Here is a 23,685-nt window from a genome sequence, read left to right on the forward strand (position 1 = left end):
TTTTCTTTGAGAAGCTACAAGTGACTATATCATTTTATGTATAATGCCTTAGAACCCACAAGGATGACCCACACAGGAGAATTTGGGGATTATTGACATGAATTACATTGCCTGGAATGCTTGTAGGATGTTTTGGGTGAAAGTACTTGCCGTGGTTCATAAACATTATTGGCATCTAGCTCTGAGTAAATCTTATATCATGTATAGCTTGTACTGGCTCTGTTAGAAGGTAGTGAATAAAAGAAAGGATAATACACTTGTCCTAAATCCATTACTTCTCCCATTGTATTTTTATTAAAGTCAGTGAGCAAGGGAATTGTAAGAGATTAGACATTGTTTTGTACCACAGAGGAGCTCATTGTCACTCCAGTTGATGCAGTACCTGACTTGTTCTCTTTCTTGCACCCAGCTGCTACAGCTTATTTAAGCACTTAACACAATTGAAAAACATGATCTAGCCTGTTTTTTTGAAAACGCAAAATTTGTCTTAATTGTCCTTTAAAAATAGGACTGTTTCTAAACATTGTTTTTACAATAAATTCTTACTTTGTCACTTCAGCCTCATGCTTTTAAATTGCCAGAAAACCTCCAGGAAAAGCAGAGAGCCTGAGGCTATGCTAAATAGAACTGAAAAAGATTTCCAAGGGAAGCCATGAATGGGAGGATTGTGGGCACGGTGCACACTGGACACCTTGTGTTAACAAGGAAATTGGTGTGTGCACAATAAACTGGCTTTAGTGCAGCAGAGTTTAACTAGTTACGAATACTCTTTATTCCAAATAGCATAGTTCTCTATCTGTATCTGAAAAACCATCACAGCTATTTTGAAGGCCAGATGGAATACTAATTATTATCTAGTTTGATCTCTTGCATATCCCAGTTTAATTCTCACAACTGTGGTTAAAATAGAATGTATCTCTTAGGGGAAAAAATTAACCTTTATTTAAGTATTTTCTAGCTAGAGATAAATTACTGTAACTTGCATGAGCTGTGCAAGTGATTAATTATCTTTACTATTTAGAAATAAGACACAGCTTTAGTCTGTATTTGTCAAGCTTCAACTTTCAGCCATTTGATTTCTGTATGGTAGTGTGAAAAGCCCTGTACTATGTGAGTTTTTTTGTTAATTATATATATATATATATATATATATATATATATATGAAATGTGTTAAGAATAAAAGGATAAGATTTAAGCACACTGAGTCTTCATGTGTAAGCACTTTTTCAAAACCTCTTATTTTTCTCTAGTTTTTCAGTATTTCAGTAGAGATAAGTGTAGAATTATTCACATTGAACATTAGCCTATTTATATACTCAAAGATTGTATTTTAGTTACAGAACATACAGTTCATTTGCTTGCGACCGTCAAGTCTTCTCAGTCACTCTTGCAAGGGGGAAGTCCTCTACCTGGTAAATACTGTATCCACCCTCCCTTCTCCACCCAGCAAGTGTATGAATTTGAATTTATTGTATTGAAAAACATTGTTTGTTTTCACTAAATCTGTCTAGCAGTTCTGGTCACTACACACATGATTCACGTTGTTAGTAATGTACTATTCTCAGAATCTGTGTCATTAACATGGTCTTTTTTAGGCTGTTGATGAAAGATGATAACTAGCGAAATGCAAATAATTTGTTTGGAGTGCCACCAGAAGCACACTCATTGGATTTTCTATTTACAGTTACATTCTGAGACCTACTGGTTAGGTGGTGTTGACTCCATTTAGTGTGTGCAGTGCAGTGTTTTTTTGAATTAAATACCTTACGTCACTGAGCCAGATTCCTTAGGGAAGTCTGAATATATTACACAGTACTACCGTCATTATTGATATGCTGTGCTGTTGGACTTCTGCATGAAATGAGAGGAGCTAAGAGCTACAGGTAATGTTTTAGGTACTCCTGATAGCTTGTCTGAGGAGCAGAGCAGTGAAAATGATAGAATTTTGGACAATTGAAATATTTTAATAAAAAGTATTTAACTGCTTTTGAAGTGTTTACAGGGAGCTGGTCAGTTATTACATCTTGGAAGTTTTGAAGGGAATGAATAAGGTACTGAGAAACACTCCATACTTCCCAGAAACATCTCCCTTGGGGGTGGGGGGGAAGCCTACTGTACTTACAGGTACTGTCTGTAGTCGCGGAGACTTTTGCACTGCCTGCAGGATCACGGAGAATTCACTTGCACTTTGAAGTGTGAAGTGATAATCCTCACAACTGCTTACTTCTTTATTAAATTTGCGGAAGTTAATTACATGCCCTGCTAATTTACAACAAAAACCTCACAATTCTCTGATGCCAAGTAGGCAAGTGAGTTTTCCAAGCTTCAGTTTAGTCCCTCATGCTGTAAGAAGAATTTGGCATTGGCACACATTATTACTATCATCCATCCAGAGAGTTTATTAATGTATGCACATTTTTCTGCGCAGTAGTGTCTCATGAACATGTCTTGATAAATCTCCTAAATGTAATTTAAATGTATTTCTTTATAGTTTTTTATACTGTTGGGACTTACTGCTCAAGTCCTGCTTAGCATTTGTGGGTTGACTACTTGCTGCCTTTGGAAAATGAGACCAGGACATAAATTAAAATCGCTGTATGGCGTATGGCTAAATATACTAAGTATTCACATGTGCCAAATATATTGCCAAGGATATAGTCGGAAATTAACTGATGTTTAAAACAGTGATATTTGATATTCATGAAGTTTGCTATATTTCATATGCCTTGACAACTGTAAGTAAATTGGATTTTGGAGGGGTTTCGGGTGGCTTTTTAAATGGTGCTTGCTATAATGTTGCTAGCTGACAACCAGAACAAGAATACCCCTCTCATCAAACAAGGAGAAGTGGATCATTCTGCCGGTGACAGATTGACCTCCAAGTGTGCAACTGGGGAGGACAGATCTAATGAAACAAAGTGGATCATTGGTCTGTATTCTGTTATTAAGCATCTCGGAGTTAACTAGAGTAGTGATTAAATGTGTTTAAATGACTGTTACAGTGATAGTGAAGGTAAAAAGGTCAGTTCATACTCTTTCACCAGGCCTAAACAGAAGCAATTAATAAAACTAAAAATGGTGCTACATGAGATATAACCTGAAAATGTGCTTTTTCCTTTTTGTGTGTGTGTTTATAGTATTGGAGCAGCTGAGTGAAAAAAAAAATATGTGGAAATAGTTACGTTTCTTCATATTGTCATTAGCATTTAATTTTTTCTTGTTAGGGGATCATATTAAATCTCATTTAAATGGGACACCACCCTTGATGCAGGGGAATCTGTCCCTTTTTTTCATTTCTGGACTGTCTGCCTTACATTCTGCGTGGTGTGACTGCCCAGATAGTCCACCAGAGAAAATTTTACTTTGAATAATTATTTCCAAATTTTTATTTTGTGTCTTACTGCCTCACCAGCTTCAGACATAAATGCTGTATTTGCTTATAAGTTTCCATCCTTTTATCTAAAGAAAGTTTTCCAATACTTTGCCGCCTTCTCTGTAAAACCAAAATAAAATTGCAAGTATACAGCTGTCGGTTCTCCCCAGCACATGCAGTTGTTGCTCAGCCTTCCCTGTGGAAGTTAGGTGTGTAATTACTCCCTTAGAACAATAGTTGCAAACAGCATCAAGTCAGGTACCTAAATGAGAACTCTGAAAAATTAGGTCTGTGCCAAAATGGGTTTTGATGTGGCACTGTAGGTAGCAGGTGCATGTGGAAGAGAAGTTCTGATTATCAGCTATGTGCTTAGGTAGTGCTCTTTAGAAAGAGCAAACTTTATTTGCTGTGTTGATGCTTGAAATTTTCTGGAGGTTCCGCGTCATGTAGCTACCCTTACAATGTGCTTAAAAACCATCTTGTTACTGCTTAAGCCTAAAAGATTGGCTTTGATAACTTGTGCTATAATGTTTTTTCTGTCAATTTTTTATCGACTCCAATTTATATGCAATAATGTGTTGCTATTGGGGGGGAATTGTAGTGCCAAAGGCCACGTGGTACGTGCCTACAGAATTAGTATAAAACCCGAAATAGTGTGTAATCAGAATTCCTTCACTGCTGAACAGGAATCTTGGAGATTGTGTTGATTTTTATATTTCTATTTGAACAAAAGCTGAGGATAAAGATCTTAAATGAAAAGTACCTATTGGTAGAATTGCTTCCCTTATCTTGTTTATAGTAATTAAAAAAATAAAAAGCGCGTAGGGTTAAAGATAAGATGGTACCACTGTTTTCTTCTTTATGTGTAATCTTGTTGCATGTCTCTACATAAGCTGTTCTGGCCACTCATCATAGTAACCAGCTGGGCCATTTCACCTGCTGGAGCCATTAAAGAGGACTCTCTCCCCCTAGATTAATCCCCTCCGACATTAGTTTTTTTGCTCTGACAACTGGAGCAGGCATTCAGAATTTGCAGGTGGCCAGTGTGACGCACATAATTGCCTACAATTTTAGGCAATGAATAAAAATGGTCTACATTACTTGTCAAAGGTTGTATATGCAGTGCCAAGTGAGATCTATGGGAAGCCTTTTAGGGTTTAAAGAACAGTTAATAGCAAAGCTGCACAGTGCTTTTTTAATCATAATGCATTTGTAATATAGCACTTTGATCTTCTCCTTGTAGGAAATGGTGTTATATTAGCCACTTTTAAACATTTATGAGTGAAATTCAGTTATAGGAGAGTAAAAGTGATTATTCTTAGGCAGAACATGTTAGATTTCATTAAAAGTTTTAGCTTGCCCCTTCCTTGTTAAAATCTGTGGGGAGTCCTGTTCCTGGAGGGTTTCAAATCAGGATCTGAAGATTTAGAAGAGCTTTTTCTTTTTTTCTTTCTTTCTTTTTTTTTTTTTTTTTCTCCCCCCCCAACTAAAGCAACTGCAAGACTAGGAAAGACTGTAGTAAATACTGATGTTATTTGTGGTTGTTTATAAATGTACTTCAGCCGCATAGCATTAAGTGCAAAAAATGTTGTGTGCTCAACGGTTAAAGGAATGTTTCCTTGTATTTTCAAGATCTTAATTCTCAGTTGCGTCAATTATAACCTAAAAAATGCATTATTTAAAGCACGATCATAAATTATCTACAACAAAAAATAGGCGACTCTAAAATGTACTACTCCTAGAAGAGCCGAGTTTGACCTTTCAGACCCAAGAGCCTTTTATTAACACCTGCCTGTAAGGAGAACCGTGCCACACGCAGCTTTCGGATTCATGACCACAAAACTGATGAGGAAAGGCTTGAAGGGTTCAGTTTGTGTCACTTGCTGTTTGCCGTTTCCATTTCACAGATGATTAATCTTTCTGTGAAGAAAGGCCAGAGAAACAAAGCACATTGGGCTCTTCCTGCAGTTACTCCTTCTGAATGCACACTAGCTTGCTAACTAAAAGGCCTTTAGATTTCCTGCCGAGAGAGATGTTCTGAAAGTGAATGCAGCTGGTTGGAGGTCACCAGTGCAAGGCTCTTGCCATTGTGTAATGGAGGCTTTGGCAGGTTTCATTTTGGGGGGGGAGGGAGAAGGTGTTGGCGAAAAATTAATGCGGAATAAAAAGGGCTTTGGCCATTTGAATTAATTTCTTGAAGGGTGGATCATCAATAATAGGCTCAATTTCTTTTGCTCACAATTTTAAAAAAAAAGATATTTGCCCTGTTTTTTCCCTCCCATTCCCTTTTCTTAATGGCATGTTTATATTGTACGTGGTCTCTCCTGCTGGATGCTGAAATGTCGCGTCTTACTGAGTTTGAAAAGCAATCTAAAATGTACTGATTTTTACATATGTTTTACGAGCTCTGCTAATTTTCGTGGCGGCGAGAGGTGATGCTCGAGTATTGTATATTTTAACTTCCTCATTATGCAATTTGAATTGCTTTAATAATCGATACTGCTCTTTAGTGACTTTTAAAGCAGCACTTTCTATTTTTCTGGGAGAGTAAAAATTTGTTTTTAAACGGTATTATCTAATTTTTAATTTGTGTATGTTTTGAAACTTAATGTAGACACGCCTTGTTTATGGAAGAGAATGGTCTGATATCCAGCTGAGTTTTTGACTTTGTTTTTTCTTGATCTTGTGTAGGACGTAATGTGCAAAATCAAGACATGGGTAATAGATGAAAAGAAAGCTGTCCGCTTCTATCATGATTGGAATGACAAAGAGGTAGGCTGTAAATACTATCCCATGAATTGACTTCTAATTTTACTACCTGTTACTGTCTTTTTTTAAAGGTTTTTCTTTTAGATTTCGTATTTGTAGTGTATTGAACGTTAAATTTATCAGCCAATTCTGTGTTTATCAGTGGTCTATATATTAGACTTTAATTATGTTGCCTTCTCAGACATGCCATGAAGAAAATGGTCATAAAATTAACTCAAGTTGGTATAACTTCTTTTTAAAATTCTTCTCCTATATTTTCACTTCTAGATTGATGTTTTGAACAAACATTTGTTTTTTACTTCAAAACCGATGATCTACTTGGTTAACCTCTCTGAAAAAGACTACATTAGAAAGAAAAACAAGTGGTGAGTGTGTTCAGGTTAAATATCTAAGTTTATGCTTCTATTCCACATTTCAGTGGTAAATAATTCCTTGCACATTAAGATCACTAAGGATATTAATTAAAATAGGAATAAAAACTAATGTTGCACTTCCGTTACTTGTTACGCTCCCATTGACATGCTGCTTGAGTACAATGCATATGGTGAAACCCTGAATGAAAGCACAGAATAGAAAAGAATATGCTTTCCTTCCTTATATTTTTAGATGAATCCATTAACTGTGAAGAAAAGGTATTTGATTTAGAAGTACTGATTTAAATAAACATATGGTTTTATCATGTTATATAATGCTGATTGTCTGAACAACATCTTTTTCATTCCAAAGGAATGAATTGAATGCAGGAGGACTAAAGCTATGTGAGTTGCACAGAAATCTTTCAAACTGTGGCAAAATTGCCCATTTTAACAGTACTCTTCTGTTTGCAGTTGGGTGCCTGGCTTCCTTGCCACTGCTTGCACTTTGCTTATGGTTTACAGGCCTGTTTTGATGAGCTTTAATGCCATGAACAGCACAGGTTTTACTCAAGTATTCCTGACATCAATATTATGACTTAAGTACATGATGGTTATGAAATCAATCTATCAGACATTCAGTGAACTGCATGAAGATCCAGTCCTAACATGGTAGGCATATGGTGGGAATCTGCTGTTGAGAAGTACAGCATTTAGCATGTCACTGGAACCTCTAGGTGGGATGAATACTTTGTTTGTGGAGGAGGGAACAGATTAAGTAGTATACAATGAAGAAAAAATCTATAGCTGTATATTTAGTTTAAAAAACCCAACCAAACAACAAACCTTTTCTTAGTATTCAGATCCTTAAATACTGTACTCATGAGATACTTTGAAGATGTATAAACGTATGTTTGTGAACAGATATATGCGTGTAGCTCATCCAAACAAATCAAAAGTATCTAAAGCGGAATATCTGAATTCTCCTAAAGTACACCCTCTGTTCCTCCCTGTACTTCATTAAGTACTTAGATGCACATGGTTTCAATTTTCCATTAAAAATTCTCATTTCCATATGATATCAAAGAGTGAGAAGGCTTTAAACTGAAAAATAAACATTCATAGACTGGAAGCCAAAACAATAATTAATGTCAGATGGTTAACTCCAATAAATCATTAGAATAAATTCTGTGAAATTACTGCAACTAAAACTGTCCTTTTGATACTCCAAGACATTTTGTGTTAGTTTTGAAGAACAAAATTTAACCTATTTAATAGCAAACCCTCTCATCCCAAAACACAGACTTTGGGATAAGCTTGGTAACCAGTGTAATAATGTAAGCTTTTCATATTTTGCCAAATTTTATAATTTTAAATTAATTTGTTCCTCCTTTGAATGTTTTTTGGGTATGACGATTTAAACATTAAAAGTGGTTCTACCCAAGGAAGTCTTTAAAATCAGAATAGTAGTATTTGCTCTGTTATTGTCAGATGATATTTTTTTTGAAGTACGAGTGTTGAGATTTCCTAAAGCTTGCTATAACAGTACAGACGTGGAAGTTTATGTGAAAATGGATGAGTTGGTTTCCCTGTCCAAAAAAGGATCCTCGCACCTGTATTTGGATGATTACAGGTAGAGCTCCCTGGCTCTAATTGTACAGTAAATACCGTTTCCCAGACCCTAATGGTAGACAGACTACTTAGGAGACGCCAGTCTGTGATTTAGCTGTCGCCAGTCACCCCATGTTTTTTGTGAGACTAGTTGTGATGATGACATAGTTAAACCCAATTGAAAGCAAATCTTTGTATAAATTGCAATTTTTAATTTGTAAAAAATCAGATGTTTGAGTTGAGGAGTCATATAATGAAATGGTTTAACTGTTTCTATTACAATTAATGATTTAGTTTTTAAAAAGTATATCCAGATCTCATGGATGTGAGTGTAATTGTAGCTGAAAGATCAAAGCCTGGGTAGCTGAGTGATGTTCCAGAAGAGAATTTACCACATAGCCATTTTCAGTACAGTTTCTGCCTCCTGCTGTTCCTATTTTCCCTCAAGCTAGCCATTGACTACCCCCTGTGCATCCCTGCTCGTAAAAAATGATTGAGGAAGTATTTGTCATGTATTTATGAGTGGGAAACATTGTGTGATAGGGAAAGGCATCTACTAGAACCAGAAAGATTGCCATTTTCTTTCATTCAGCCACTCTGCCACAGCTTTAAATCCTCTGTTTATGCAACATAGCTTTTATATTTAAGAGTAGAATAAATGTTTTCTATGAAGGATGCTAATGGTAGGCTTCTGTCATTTGTGTGATGCAAGCAGATGTAAACGATTAGAATATATTTTACTGTTAGATGCCACTTAGTTTGTGATTTTTGTTATTATTTTGAGGGGTAGAGGTTCATATTTGAAATGCAAGCCACATTTAGACTAGTCGTTCAACTTGAAAAAGTTTATTTCTGAGCTTAATTCATAATATTACTACAACAAAAGTAAGGTTAATGCAGGAAACGCTCAGCAGTAAAATGTTTTCGTAATACTTTTACAACTATAAAAGTGTTTAAAACAGCAAAGGCGAGGAGAGGCTTTTTGATTGTGGGTAGAGAGGAAAACTAAAATTGTCTTTTTTACTGGGTCACTCTTTCAGAATTAATGAACGTTTTAATTGTTAGTTAAAACACACTTACATTTAAGTGCTAACATGTTATTTTTCAATCCAGGAAAAGAAGAAAACACTGTGAAAGATAGGACTATTGTGCGTTTGAGTAGGTGTATTGACCTTTTGAAAGATGTAAAAACTGGAATGGCTCCAAGCAGTTACTTGCTGGTTTTAACAATGTTGAATTAGTCATTCAGTTGATTTATGATTAAGACCTAGCCCCTGAAGAGAAGCTGACATGGCAGCTGTGTTAGTCGCACTTGTGTTATGATCAGATGACAGTAATCATGATGTTGTATGGGGGAATCCACTGAAACCATTCTTACTACATATTGCTCTGCTCTAAACGAATACTTAAGCTGTTCATTTACTAATTCCTAATGGTTTTTATATGGACCTAGTACCTTAACATGGTATGCATGTATTCGAGTTTTACCATGAAAGTATTCTAAATAAGCCTATTAATTTTCAGTTAAGGCTGCTTTCTGAGTCACAGGATGTCACATAAATCCAGGACATGAGATTTATCAGCCCTTCATCTAATTAAAGGTTTACATTTTAGTCTTGCTGAAGAGGGTGCTTTTAGTTGATCATAATATGGATTCCAATTATGAAATATATTGAGCTAATTGATAAACATATGTAGTGGACCATGCTTAGCATACTGTTCTGTTCAGTATTTTGGACTTACACTTTGCAGTGAGCACCAGGAGTACTGTATGTGTCAAAGCTGCATAGGCTGATCATTTGACTCAACTTCTCAGGTCTAAACAAGTGAATTTTTTCATCCTATGCACAGACTGTAATTTAAAGAGCTGGCTATGCTGCTAAAGATTTTTCTAGTATCTACAGCATCATAACTAAGTCATCTGAAACTTGATATGGATTTTTGAACATTGCTTTCTCTAATATAATTCAGACTTTTGAGTATCCAAATGTGTTAGTGTTATTTTCAAGAGGTTGTTTCTCAAAATGTTATGGTAGACATTCTGTTAACAGAAATAAGTTGGGTGTTGATGGGATAGGGTACCTCTCTTGAAGTACCTTACTCCCATGTATTTAGAAAGGTGGCATATATGTCACTCCCATGTATTTAGAAAGGTGGCATATATGTCATAATAAATAACTTTTTCCCTGTTAATTTTTATAGCATTTTTAATGTTCTTAAGCTAGAAGAGGCATAATTAGGTCAGATGAAAGGTCTGTCTTTTCTGGTATCATGTTTCTGACAGGCCACTAACAGATGTCCAGGGAAGATTATAGGAACAGATTAAGCGAACAGAGTGTATGCATCCAGCTTCTTGCAATCTGTTATTGTAGAACCAACTAAGCCAGATATGATATACTTGTGGTTAATAATTTTTCACTGATTTTCATTCTACGAATTTAGCCATTGACCTTTTGAACCCAAGTATACTTTTGGCATCCTAATATCCTGGAGCAGGGACTTCCACAGTTTAACTATGTGCTATATGGAGAAGTACTTCCTTATGCTTGTTTTGGATCTGCCACATCATAATTTCATTTGATGCTCCTTAGATCTTGTAGTATGAGAGTGAATAATCCTTTTCTATTCATCTTTTCCATATTGCTTCAGATGTTCCAAATATTAAAAAAAAAAAAAAAAAAAAAAAGCCGGGGAGGGGAGCGGAATTTGACATGAAGAAAGAAATATCAAGGGTAAAGTACAAGGAAGACTCAATAGTCTTGAGTATGAATTAACGAGCTTCACTCAGCCTTTCACTTTTAAACTAGTTAGGAAAGTTGTTATCTGGTAGTAAATGGAGACTTGTTCTTGGTTATATTTCCATGGGTACATGCCCAGTGGTAGAATAGATCTAATAGTTGTGTGTTCACTGTCTTAGCAAAAGGGCAAGGCAATGTTATGTGCTGGCAGAGCAAGAGGATGGTGACAAGAGAAGTGCTATCCAGAAGGTTTTCATGGCTTTAGTATGCCTGTTAAAAACAAGAAAAGAAAACTTAAAAGAAACTCAACAGCAAAAAACCCCTAGGCTCCCAAACCTCCCCTTCCACCCTTAAATAATGTCTGATTTTGGAGAAGTCTTGGAGATACTGTTTTTGTACAGACTCTTCCTAAATTGGTTAGCAACAAATATTTGACCTCTATGTAAAAAAAAAAATTAGAATGAAAGTTCTTCCTTAGCATTTTACCTGCATTTTGATTTGAGACCTTCCAAAAAGACATTTTAAAAACCACAAGAAATAAAGAATCATGGAAATGGTAATATTAACGTGACATACCTTGAAGCAAAACATGATTTAACAAGCAGTATAAGGATATGGATATTTAAGAATCTTAGTAAATAAATTCACAGGAAATAAAGTTAAGGGAAAGAACAGCTGCAGGCCAGCTCCATCTCTTTTACAACTAGAAATACGGTGACTCAATAAAAGTGTGAAATATCTCTGTCTTAGTCCCACAGAAACACAATCTCCTTTCACCGTCCAAGTTTCAGCCCTTTTCACCTTTCACCCTTTTTCCCTTTTAAGCCTGAAATAGGTTAACTTTGCAAATTTTGCTAAAACCAAAAAAATTCCCATTGGAACACAATACCTCAAAGTCATTCCTCTTCTAAAAGGGGGGATGCTGCTGTTAATGAACCTCTGCAGTGCAGAGACAAACAGAATTACATCACTTAGAGCAAACAGTTACTTGCAAATACCAGCGTATTAGTCATGTAGCAAGATACCCAAGTGAGGGCAGAATGCAGTTTTCACTACCTTCAGCTTCTGAATTACGTTTATTTTTCTGAATTACAGTAAGTGTATATTTAAATATACTGTGGGTCATACAGTCATGGATGTTTAGGCAGGTAAATTTTATTCTTATAAATATATTTGAGAATTTATTTGATGTAGAATTCTTTAAATCATAATTATAAGTTGTAATGCCACCGTGGTATTGAGATGTTTTCTTGACATAGCTGCTTAATGATTTTAAGGCTGTCTTCTGTGCTGACAGACTTGGAAAGTTAATGATTTTTTTAAAATATGTTGCACTTCTTGTCCCTACCTCCCAACTGAATTGTTTTTAAAACATTTATTTATATTATCTGTGTATAAATGGAGTTTTGCACACACAAGTTGTGAAGTCAGATACTCGAAGTTAACAAGATCCAGAATTTAGGTGTCCTATTGCACCTTTACTGCCTGATTGAGAGAGAGTACCTTACAGCTCGGGTTGTTTTAACTAGACGATGGCATATGTTTTCCACAGAGCGCTTACCTACTATAGTAGGGGTTAGTGCATGCTGTTTGCTTAATAAACAGTTATTCTTTATTATGTCTTACACATTAATTAATGAATACAAATTAATTTGTCATCCATCAACCTAACGGCAATCTCTTTTCTTTCCAGCACCATTGCCTGACATTGCCTGTTGACTTCTTGTAGTCTTTTGTCTTACCAATTCCAGTGACTTTTCATTGAGTTGTTCTGTCTATCCCAAACTTTTTTCCCCAACCCTTTCCTAGCTGACTTGTTCTCTGTGGGTCTTTGCCAGATTGTCTCTCCCTTTTCTCTGATTTCATCCCATTCTTGCTGGCTTAGTTCCAGTCCAGTCCTCTGGTCTGGATGATTTCTTTCACCAGACTTCCTGCTTTGCTTTGCTTTCCTTTGCTTCCCCCTCTGGAGTCCCCCGTCCGTTTGAATGTGAATGCATATTGTTTGGGTAACAGCAGGTGTTGGGGACATGTCTCTACGCATGGGGAAGAAGGGTCCCTGCTCTCAGCTCTGGTGTGTAACCTCGCCCCAGACACAAAAACACCTTCCAGGAAAAGTCTAGCTTCACTCCAGTGCTCCGCTTGCACGCAGGTGCTGTGGATTATAGAAAGAGATTAAATTGCTGCAACTCTGCAGTGTTAAATTTGAGCAGTTTTGCTACTGAGGACATGAATTTCTGATTTGGATGGACTTTTGCACAAGTGCAATGGTTTATCTCTGATACTGAGTTGCTCTGTGCCAAACGTAAAGTCTTGGCTCCGAAGCATTAGGACAGTAAAATTTTTCAAATAAAATGTTTCTGGGATGTTTTAAAAATGGGCAATGCTGTATGGTGAAGCTGTTTTCAAAAATTTCAGTCCACCTGGTTACAACATGGCACTTATAAATAGCTACAGTGTAGGTTGCAAAGTCAGGAAATAAAGCCTCAGTAATTTACTTAGGATACATGGAATTTTGAAACTGGTAAAAGGGGCAGGGGGGAGGGGGCACCTCCTGGTTTTTGGGAAGGCCTGTCCTGGGCAGATAAAGGTAGCTTCAAGCTATTATTGTAACTCTTCAAAGGCTGCAGACTGTAGAGAGCAGGATGACCAGAGTAATGAAGTGCAGTTTCTGCAACGCTGTGAGCGATCCGTGACAGCCCAGCATACCACAGCACTGAATGCCAGCCCAACACAGCCGTGCTCCGGCAAGCCTCTTGTATTCTCTGAGAGCATCCGTGGGCATCACGCTGATTATACTATCAGAGTAACGCAAAAGAACTACCTATTAACACTTCGTATCAGTAAGGCTGTGCTGAGTGAAAGCAGCTATGAGTAACTTTTCAACTTCATTGCTGTGTGTATGATCCCTGTCTTACCAGCTGCATGTCATACCAAAGCTCCTTTTGAACAATTTGGCTTTGCTTCCCATCTTCTGTTCCTTTTCTTCTTCTCTCTCCAGATGCTCTTCTTGGTGTGCTTATTTTTTTTCCGCTGTCATCACCATAATTTCTGAGCTGTTTATACACAATTCAGTGGGTGCAGTTGTAACATTGAACAACCGCAGCAGCTTTGAGTTTGGATGCTCCACCAGTTTTTATAGTCGGCTTGTGTAGTCTTATGAATTGCTACCTCCTAATGATACTTTTTTTAATCTGCCATGGCAGTCCAGAGAATCAAGTAATTTGTGTGGTATTTTGTTTAAACACTTGGATTTTCATAGGCAAAATCTCAAGCAAGAGATGCTAGCTTTCAACAAGCAAAAACTTAACCACTTATAAAGTTACCTCAACCTGTGCAGGGTAAGAAGGGGTATCTTTATTTGTATATACTGTGTGAATACTTCAGAAACTTTGTTTCTTCCTGATCTTGGTTGGAATTGGGACTTTTCAATAAATATTTTTGTCACCTTTATAAACACATGCTACTTAAGGTATATAGTACTAGGGGAGAGAATGATGTGGCACTAGATTAATTACACGACTTTGCTTCATTTGATGTATAGATAACATGAGCGGTGAAGAGAGGGACTTCCACAGAAAAATGGTATGTGGTGACATTGTCAGAGACAATGTTGTAAACTTTGTTGCAAAATCATTGCAGTGCGACATGTTCCTAAGTCTGGATGCATCATTATGATGGGGTTTAAAAAACTGGAGAATGCTTAAACTGCTCAGAAACAAACCTGAGATGCAGAGAGATGTCTGAGTATAGATTTTGTTACTGCATAGTGGATATGGAGAAAGCAGAGACTGATAAATAACTGCTCTTCTTTCTTCCCAGTACAGCGTGTAAAGCGCTTACTTCAATTTTCTGCTACTTACTTTCCACTGTTTGGAAAGCTTGTGCTTTATGCCCCAGTTTTCCTTACTATTTCCCTAAAAGTGTTGGTGCTGGTGAAATCATAGACAAAATGTTTTTGGGAAATGTTCTCTACTTTACAATCAAGTTATCCAATAAGAATATTGATATTGTCTAGTAATTGCATATTTTTTTCTGGAATTGTATCAGCGATTTATTTCCTGACTGATGTCTGCAAAGAAACTATGTGTTCTGTCAGTCCTCTTTTTCAAAGGCTTTCCAAATGTGCTTGGAGTGATTTAAGTGTATGTTGTATGTAGCTGTGGTCCTTCAGCGAACGCTGCTGTCACAGACTTCGCTGGCTAAGCAATGTCTGCTTGCTTGCCTGAATGCAGACTTCTAGTTCTTTGAATCAATTCTTTAGAGTGCTTGCCTCTTATTTATTGTAGGTTAGAGCATAGCTTTTGACAATGTATGGTTTCATATAGTTTTACTACATTAGTTTTACTGGCAACTAAATGAGTTTGGGAATTTTCAGTAGCTTGATATCTTTTTTGATACTCTAAAGTGAGATTTTTAGCTTCAGAATGTCTCATCTTGCTTTTTATGGCTTATGTTTTTAGATTCAGACTAGCTTCTATTTACGAGAATAGGCATCTCTCTCTCATAGTACTCCGAGCCAGTGAAGTCTTAAACACTGAAATGGAAAAAGCAAAGGAGAAACAATGTTTTTCTCTCTTGTCTTTGTTACAGAATGGAAGAAAGGGGAAGGGTAAACAACTTAAGAACCCAGGTTTTATATTGAGGACGAGATTCTGTAATTTACAGTATGTTGCAGTTCAGGGTTGTTAGTCCTGAGGATCATCAATGCAACCCGATCAACAGGTCCTCAGGGATTTTGGAGGAGACTAGGGTACTAACCACCATATCAGTGCTGTCATCTCTCTACAGTATCGTTACCTCAAATGCAGATTTCAAATCCTATTTCCAATGATAAATAGTTCAGTAGTGATTTCACTCTTACTCATTTCAGAGTAAAGCAGTTTGACTGTGCATGTAAGCCTGCAGATGTTTGTGTCAAAATCCCTTTCACATTTCAAGTTCCTGATGAGAAATGTTGTTACTAATGAAGAAATAGAACACTTTTTGTTTGCTTACTCTTTTATGTCATGCCTATTACAAGCACAGCCACCTTCACTGCAGTGATTTTTGGGTGTAATATTGATGAGAGAAAGAGAAGGAAGTAAGGTGAAATAGTCTACTCAATTAAATTTCCCAGAGATAAAGATTATTCTTTGATTGAAAATGAGTGTCCAAATCTACTTGGAGATGATGAGCTCTGTTTTGCTGCATTTTTCTGTTTATTGTTGACTTATAAAAGTATTTTCTCTCTCCTTTGTGATGCAACTTGCAAAGGTCCAGTTACACTTCTCTCATTGCAGTTAAAATGCTATCTGCTAATGTGCTGTAGCTGAATCAAGTTACCTTTTTCTGCATACGTGAACCTCAGGAGAATTTTGGCAGGGAAAGAGGGGTAGAGACTGATCTACATATGCCACGGTTTGGTTTATGAGCTCAAAGAATAACTTGAATTTGTCCCATTAATGAGCAGGTCTCATCCTAGAGAGTAGGATTTATTTATGGGTTTTGGTTTTTTTTTTTTAAATAAAGGGGGTATTTGCCCTTTCTTGCTCTACAAATTGGCTGATAGAGAATTGTACAAGAGATTATTATTCTTGATAGCAGTTGTTTATTCTTAAGTTATTGTACGTTAAGTTATTTATTATTACTTACTATTATTAATTTATTGAGCCCTGTGCCTTTCAGAATGAATGAGCATTTTTAGCCTGTCTTTGTGAACTAGACAACATAGAAACAGAAGTTGTGCGTAGTCCATGTAGCAAATAAATTAAGTCTTTCAAATCAAGGGGAAAATAGATACTATGGGTATATGTCCCCAGCTTTTAACATCTGTTGGGTCCTTATTACTATATCTGACATGTCATTTAAAAACCACCAGTTATTTTTGTGGGGGGCCTATTGAGAATTTGGAAGGCGGAGAGGAAGGCAGTTGAATGACTGTAGAGGGGTGAGTGGCTGTGGTCTCGCTTGGTGTGGTGGGAGCAATGTGAGTAGCTCCTTCTCTGTGTTAGGATCTGATACCTCATTGCTGCTTGTAACCGGTGTTTTCTGAGAGGAAAGACAGTCTTTCATTCTCATGGTAGACACATCAACAGTTGTAATAACTGGCAGACGAGCTTTCATTTTAGAATTTTTTTAAGCAAAAATCCCCTCTGATAATGTTGTCTCCTATTCTGAAATAACAAGAGAATTACTTGTATTCCTTTTGGAATAACATCTGTATGGGGAAATTTGGATTGGGCATTGCAATCAGTATCACTATAGCAGTATCTCTTAAACAGTGTCCAAATCAGTAAGTAACTTTCCTTTCATAATCTGTTACTCACTATTGATGTACCTGATTTGCAAACAAGTACATGTATGTACCTCAAATTCTGCTTATTGAATTTGTCTGTCTGGATCACGTCTTGAAACATGTCTTACTATCACATGCTACAGATTTCTGTTAATCTCTTTAAGTTCTCATAGTTGAACTTAATTTTATTTCACCTACTGTTCTTTATCTCACTGCAGCTGATATTTGAGATATTTATGGGGTCTGGGACCAATACTCATCTTGAAATTGTTCTTCATGAATGGCCTGCAGCATCTCCATTCTCTGGGGGAATATTTTATGGGTTATTGTTCTGTTTTCTACAAATAGGGGCTAAATGGAAACATCAGCCAATCAAAAAATCATTTATTATAAACAGAAAAATAATGTTTAAGAAGGAAGATTCTTTTATACAATTGGCAATACAGGCTGCAGTGGCTTTGGTACCCGTTTTTCAAGTTTACTTTTGCTCTGAAGTAAATTCTTTGTTTCATAATTGACAGATGCATTTTTCATTGATGATTATTTTGAAAATGTGATGCATTTTATTTGTTTGGGTTTTTAAAATAGTTTTCCTTTTAATTTTATAGTATTTTACAGCTCAATTTTATGTATTAAGTATATGGAAATAGATTTCATTTAACTGCTTGTTTTTCCCAAGAAAGATCATTTACCTTCTAAAGTTTTGGCAGAGTATTTTCTATTCACAACTTGAGTTACTTCTAATGACTGATACTAATGACTAATGTTCAAATGTTGATAGTCACTAGTTTTACAATGAATAGAACTATGTATCCTTGTTTTGAAACCAAGAATAGATGCTGCTTCATGTTTAAATTGGAGAGGAAAGTTCATAGGTTATATATGTTTAATGGAAGAACTGTCAGATGAGACATTTGGTATGGGTATCTACTATCCTTTATGACCAATGCTTGACATTAATTATTGTTAATTTGGAGAGAAGTTAAATAAAATAATGTTTGGGATTTACTCTGGCAGTAGTTTCTAAAGCCTGAAGAGATGTTTAGAAGATAAATATTTGAAAGAGTTAAGTGCATGTGCTAGTTTTGTACTTCATTGAGTTGAACAATGAAAATGCATTAATCAGATTCACTGTATATCAAGTCTCGCTCTTCTCATGCTCTGGCACAGTGTTACACTTCTGAAGTGAAAATGTATTTAAATCCAAACAAATGGCTTTTATTTAAAAAAAAAAAAAAAAAAAAAAAGAGAGAAAATCTTGCACCTAATACATTGAAAACCTGCACAATGTTGTCGATCTAAAACATGTGATGGTTCTTCCAGCTTATGTTTTATTTCAGAGGCTCGTTAAATCCATACCTGTTTTTATTTAATAAAATCTTTATGTTCCAGGATACTCAGATGAATGAGGTGTGCGTGCATGTACATGCGTGTTCAGTTTCCCATAGGATTTTATTATTATTATTATTATTATTATTATTATTATTATTATTATTATTATTATTAAATAACTTTATGGAGGGTAAATGTTTGTCTTTGGCTCCCTCTATCTGCTTGTCTTTACTTGTCTTTGTGAATTAATGCTTTTTCATAACTCGATCCATCAGATAGATTGGAATCAGCAGATAAGATGTCTGCAAGTATTCCGTATAGGTGTTTGGTAAAATAAATTTAAATTAAAAAAAAAAAAAAAAAGGTAAAGGGACACGGAGGACTGGTAAGGAATTTAGTTATTCAAGCTTAAAAAAGCAAGGTTAATGTCTTTCTTCTTAGGCAGTATATTTCTGAAATACCTTTCCATTCTGGTCAAAGTCTAATTTCTGTATTGGTTTTTCCATAAAGATGTAGCTATATGCTCAAAGTTTATTAAACAGAATCGTGGTTTTAGGTGCCTGTCTTGCAGTAGCGTGTGGTTGTGTGATAGCCTTTTGTTTCTGATTTCTAGTTATGTTAGTACCCTATTGACATAGAAGGTAACTAGATTGTTCTATTAGTGATTTCTGACAAACAGAAATTATTTGATATGCTAAAGCTATTTCTGACAGAAGATATAAAGTTTTGACAAACATGCATGGCACAGCAAGTGTCCAATTCTAAAGAGCAAAATAAATGCAAACCACCATTATGGGGAACACAAACAGCCTGAAAGCAAGTTATCAGTAAGCAAATAATTGTTGAACTGTTATGAATGGAATAGGATGTTGAAATAGGGCATGATTGGCTGATGTTACATATGTCCTTGATTACCTTCCTTGTGCTTTTATCCTAGTAAGTGACATTCTTTGTATTCCCTTGGATGGCTAGACAGTCTGACACTGAAGAAGAATAAATATTGCATGTGGTACACATTAAGCTGTCATCTAGGACAGCATTTATAAAAAGTAACTAGAAAAATTCATAAGAAATTCTGCAGTGCTACAGTTTTCTGGCTCCAGTCATAATTGTCAAAGTTCTTGACACATTCAGGTCTTCTGAAATGATTTGGGTTTACAGTTACTTGGTGTATGAATAATTATTGAGGATTCATTTTCTCTGATGATGCAGACTGTTAATGTTAGTTCTCAAAATGTTGCATTTTCATTAAAGGCCATGTAGTAATAAAAAAAAAAAAAAAACCAAAACACAAAAAAAGTGGGGTGTATGTAGCTAGTCCTCTTGCAGAAGTCAGAACCAGGAGATGTATATGTGTAAAATAAAAGTGACTTGATAAAATTAAAAAAACTCTTTTTCAAATGCTGTTTTTGAATCTTGGTGGAAAATCCATTATGAGCATGCATTGTTACTATTATTCTACTTTGGAAATAGACCTAATTTTTTATGTAAAATATCAGTCTTCTGTTTTTCTTCACTGGCTTGAAATTAAGACTCAGAAGCAACATGGCAGGATATCATCATCTCTGCAAGGGCAATGGAGAAAAACCCTTTTGAACTATCTAAGCTGATGAGTTAGTGTTTGAGTGGTAATGATTTTAATCTTTAATTTTGAGAAGAGGGAAGTGTAGTAGTTACATTCTTCATCCTCTTAAGTCTCTGAATTTCTTGTGACAACTTGTATGTTGACCAAGAAATATTCAATCGCTCCTTTGTCTTTCCATGTAGTTGTCTATTGCCTAACATAATACCATGATACTCTCTAGAGTTTGACATTAAATGTCACTATGAATATTTTAAAGGATTATTACAGCTCTATCACTGACCATGTCAGCGGAACATTCTCGCTGTATACTGTATTCATGGTATAATCTGGTTTTGCTGCATATGAAAATGCAGCCTTCTTCCATTTGTGGGTACATGTCTCTCCATTTGTGACAGTATCATCTAACTCATGTGATTGGTTTTTTTATTATTTTACTGAATTAAGAACACCCTGTAAGGAAAAATAGCCTGTTGCCACCTCATCATGTTACTTGAGGACTAACATAATTTTATAGGTGACATTGTGCTTACTCTCATCCCTCTTCCAAGTAGCCTATAACTTACAACACCTCATTGCGAGTAACTTGGAATGGGAAAATAGAGCCATTGGCTCTTTCATAAATTTACATTTAATGTTAATTGAAAGCCTTAAAGTAGTTCTTAGAACAGGGTTGGAAAAAAGTGTATTCATGGGAACAGATAAAAGCTGAAACACCTCTTTAGGTTGAAGAAAGTTTTCTCCAAGTATAACACTGCTGAAATGTTACAGGTAACTGTTAACTCTGTAGACCACTACAGAGCGCAAAATATTTGCCCAACTGGTAAATTGAACTGTAAGTCCCACTGTGGGAAATTGCTTTGCTGTGCTCCAAACAGCAGTTATCTTAGTAATTGTACCTGAATTCTTTTGTGGCTAATAGACAGTTGATATCCTTCTTACCATGACAGAATTATTTTGTTGCAATATTATTAATTGTAAAAATTTCAGGTAAGATGTGTTCGTGTAGTTTAAGATGGGCTGAGTATGATTTTTTTAATTGGTGCTCTGAGAGCACTGGCTTTTGATTTGAGAATGTGCATAACCCCACATTTCACATTCTAAACTGGCGCTCGCAACAAGGAGCTTATCAGAGCAAATTGTCTAGTCCATCCCCTTCCTCACTCAAAACCTAATGACCCTTTATCATCATGGTTTAGATTGCTGGACACAGATGTGAGAAAATACAAGTAATCTACAGGTAACTACAGTAGCTGCACTGATGTTCTCGGAGAACTGACTGCTGGGAAGATAAAAAGCTTCCCACAGAGCCTGTGACTTTCCAGCAGCAAAGCACATCATGAGCTCATACATGAAGTTTTATTTGCTGAAGATTCACAATAAGATGCATTAGGACATTCAGCAGGGTCCCTTCTTAGATGAGCACAAGAATTCACTGAGGTTGTTAGTTGATGCACTAGTGCATGGCTTCACACTAAAACTAGAAAGTCCAACAATACCAATAATGTTTCTTTTTGAGAACATCACAAACTACAGCTGTAATATGATACTGATGTTAATGTAGTTTGTTCCTTGATAGTAAATGATCTAATGTCGTTGGGCTTTTTTTCCTTTTTATGGAAAATATTCAGGCGGGAAGCAAATGTTCTTCAAGAAAACTAGCTGCTGGCTGTTGAAATAGAGTTAGCGGTACATGCTAGATGTGAAGGTAGAAGTAAAGTCTTACATGAAAAGACTTGCGTGTGATTAATTACCGTCTTTTTTCCTCAGCATTTTTTGTTGTAATCATGAAGTAGATCTAAAAATCGCTGTGTATGTGATTGGATACTTTGCCAAGGAATGGGAAGGAAATAGAATATTTTTCAGATAAATTTCACGTACCTGAAGGTTAAGAAGGTAATGATCTTGTTTACTATTTTTAAATTTTTTTTTTGTAATTCAAGAAGCCGTTGTAATACAGTTTTTATTTTTAGTGATTCAGTAAGGTTGAAATGTATCTATTAAACCAGATGGGAATGATCAATGTGAATCAGTCTGTCTGCACTTTCATTCTCTTCTAAAGTAACTTAAGTATAAACACAGTTACTTTTGTAGAAAAATGAATTTGGATGCTGAAATGCCTTTTTTTTTTTTCCTGTTTTTTTAAATCATCTGTAAGTTTTGGGTTTGTGAAGAGAGAGATAGCACGTTTTATGAGAGGTACAGGTCCTCCAGAAATGAGGATCCACAGAGGGTGGTATTAATCATTAAGCAGGCAATAAGCATTAGAGTGGTGGTCTTTACAGAAAATGCTAATCCTGCAAAAAGCCTAAAATCCAAGCCAAACAAAACCTTTGAGCAGCCTCCTCCCACCCAGAAAGAAACAAAAAATAAATCCCACAAACAACATCCCCCTCCTCTGGCAGTGCAAATGAGACAAACTTAGGACTGTTTTTTTAATTTTAAGTCCTTCCACCCTCTTCAATCACCCTCAAGACTTCTGTGTTCTGTTTGTTACTGATCTTGGGGAGTTGCTACATGGGGATTCAGTGCTCCTGTCGGTGGCGAACCTTTAGGCAAGAGCAGGCAGGGCTGGCTGTGAGGCTGTGCCTCTCGAGCTGAGCCAGTGACCATAGCAGCAGTCTCCTTAATTTTCTGTTCTGTCATTGATCCTCCACGAGAGGAAACTAGAAGGCACTGTGAAAACTACATACTGGTCACTCCTCGTTATTGTCACTTGCCTCTGTTCCACTTTTTTATGCCCATTTTCCAGCTTATGCATATCTGAATGGTAACAAGCAGAACTCCATCCTGCAGAGCCCAACAGACACTTGCTAAGAAATTATTTTCAGTGATTACACATACCTTTTGGTTCACAGTAAAGACATGCAGAAATATTTTCTCTTTTTCACTAGCAAGTAGGAGCTACAGGAAGAGAGATACATATTCTCTTGTTCTATTTTGTCTTTTGCTTGAGGAAGACAAAAGTAGAAAGGGGTATATATATTGTAAGATTGATTTCCTCTCCCCTTCTTTTTTTTAATCTTGAGATTAATGTTAATGAAATGCATGTACAAATTGCAGAAAACTCTTGATATATCCTTTTTATGATATATACTGTGTTTCATGTTCTGTAGTGGCTTTAATTCTCAACTCCAGTAGACATATGGAAAAACAGAAAAAATGTTAGCTGTTACAAAGTTTTGTTTGAGCTTTTTAAACTGAGTGATTAGCAGAAATAATGACCCTGTCAGCCTTAATCACATTAAAATGTGGTTAACATCATTTAATTTTTTCCACTTAATATGCGAAAATTTCCAGTAGATTTGCAGTGAAGGCCATTGAAATTCCATTAGAACAAGAATAAAAATTTCAGGCATCATTTATTCAGAGAGGGAATAAAGGTCTCGACTGAAAACTGCTGAATCTTTCTATTAGGGAAACTATGAATCATTGCATTGAGCAGTACCTTCAGCTTCTATAGTACTGAATCTGGGTTGCTTCTGAATGAATGGAATGCAGTTGTAGTGTGGTGCTTTTCTGAAAATTGCAGCATGTAAGTTTTGCACGAATTCAGTAAGTGCTTTCTTCGTAAAGGATTATTACGTAGTATTTTATAACTGCTGTAGATCTGGGGAAATAGTTCTGGTTTAGCCACCTCGTCGCTGTGAAG

The 23,685-nt window shown here is 36.1% G+C and overlaps 1 protein-coding gene across 3 annotated transcripts in view; it reads left to right on the top strand.

Annotated features, from left to right (window-relative positions):
* The window catches only part of OLA1 (Obg like ATPase 1), a 103,799-nt gene that overhangs the window by 56,714 nt on the left and 23,400 nt on the right, over positions 1-23,685 (top strand). For all 3 annotated transcript variants that reach the window (XM_030018203.2, XM_030018204.1, XM_041124413.1), the window contains 2 exons: positions 6,066-6,146; positions 6,411-6,508. In XM_030018203.2, coding sequence (XP_029874063.1) covers positions 6,066-6,146; positions 6,411-6,508 — 179 coding nt within the window. The remainder of the gene's footprint in view (positions 1-6,065; positions 6,147-6,410; positions 6,509-23,685) is intronic.

The sequence above is a fragment of the Aquila chrysaetos genome, chromosome 6, assembly GCF_900496995.4.
Source record: "Aquila chrysaetos chrysaetos chromosome 6, bAquChr1.4, whole genome shotgun sequence".
Lineage (NCBI taxonomy): Eukaryota > Metazoa > Chordata > Aves > Accipitriformes > Accipitridae > Aquila > Aquila chrysaetos.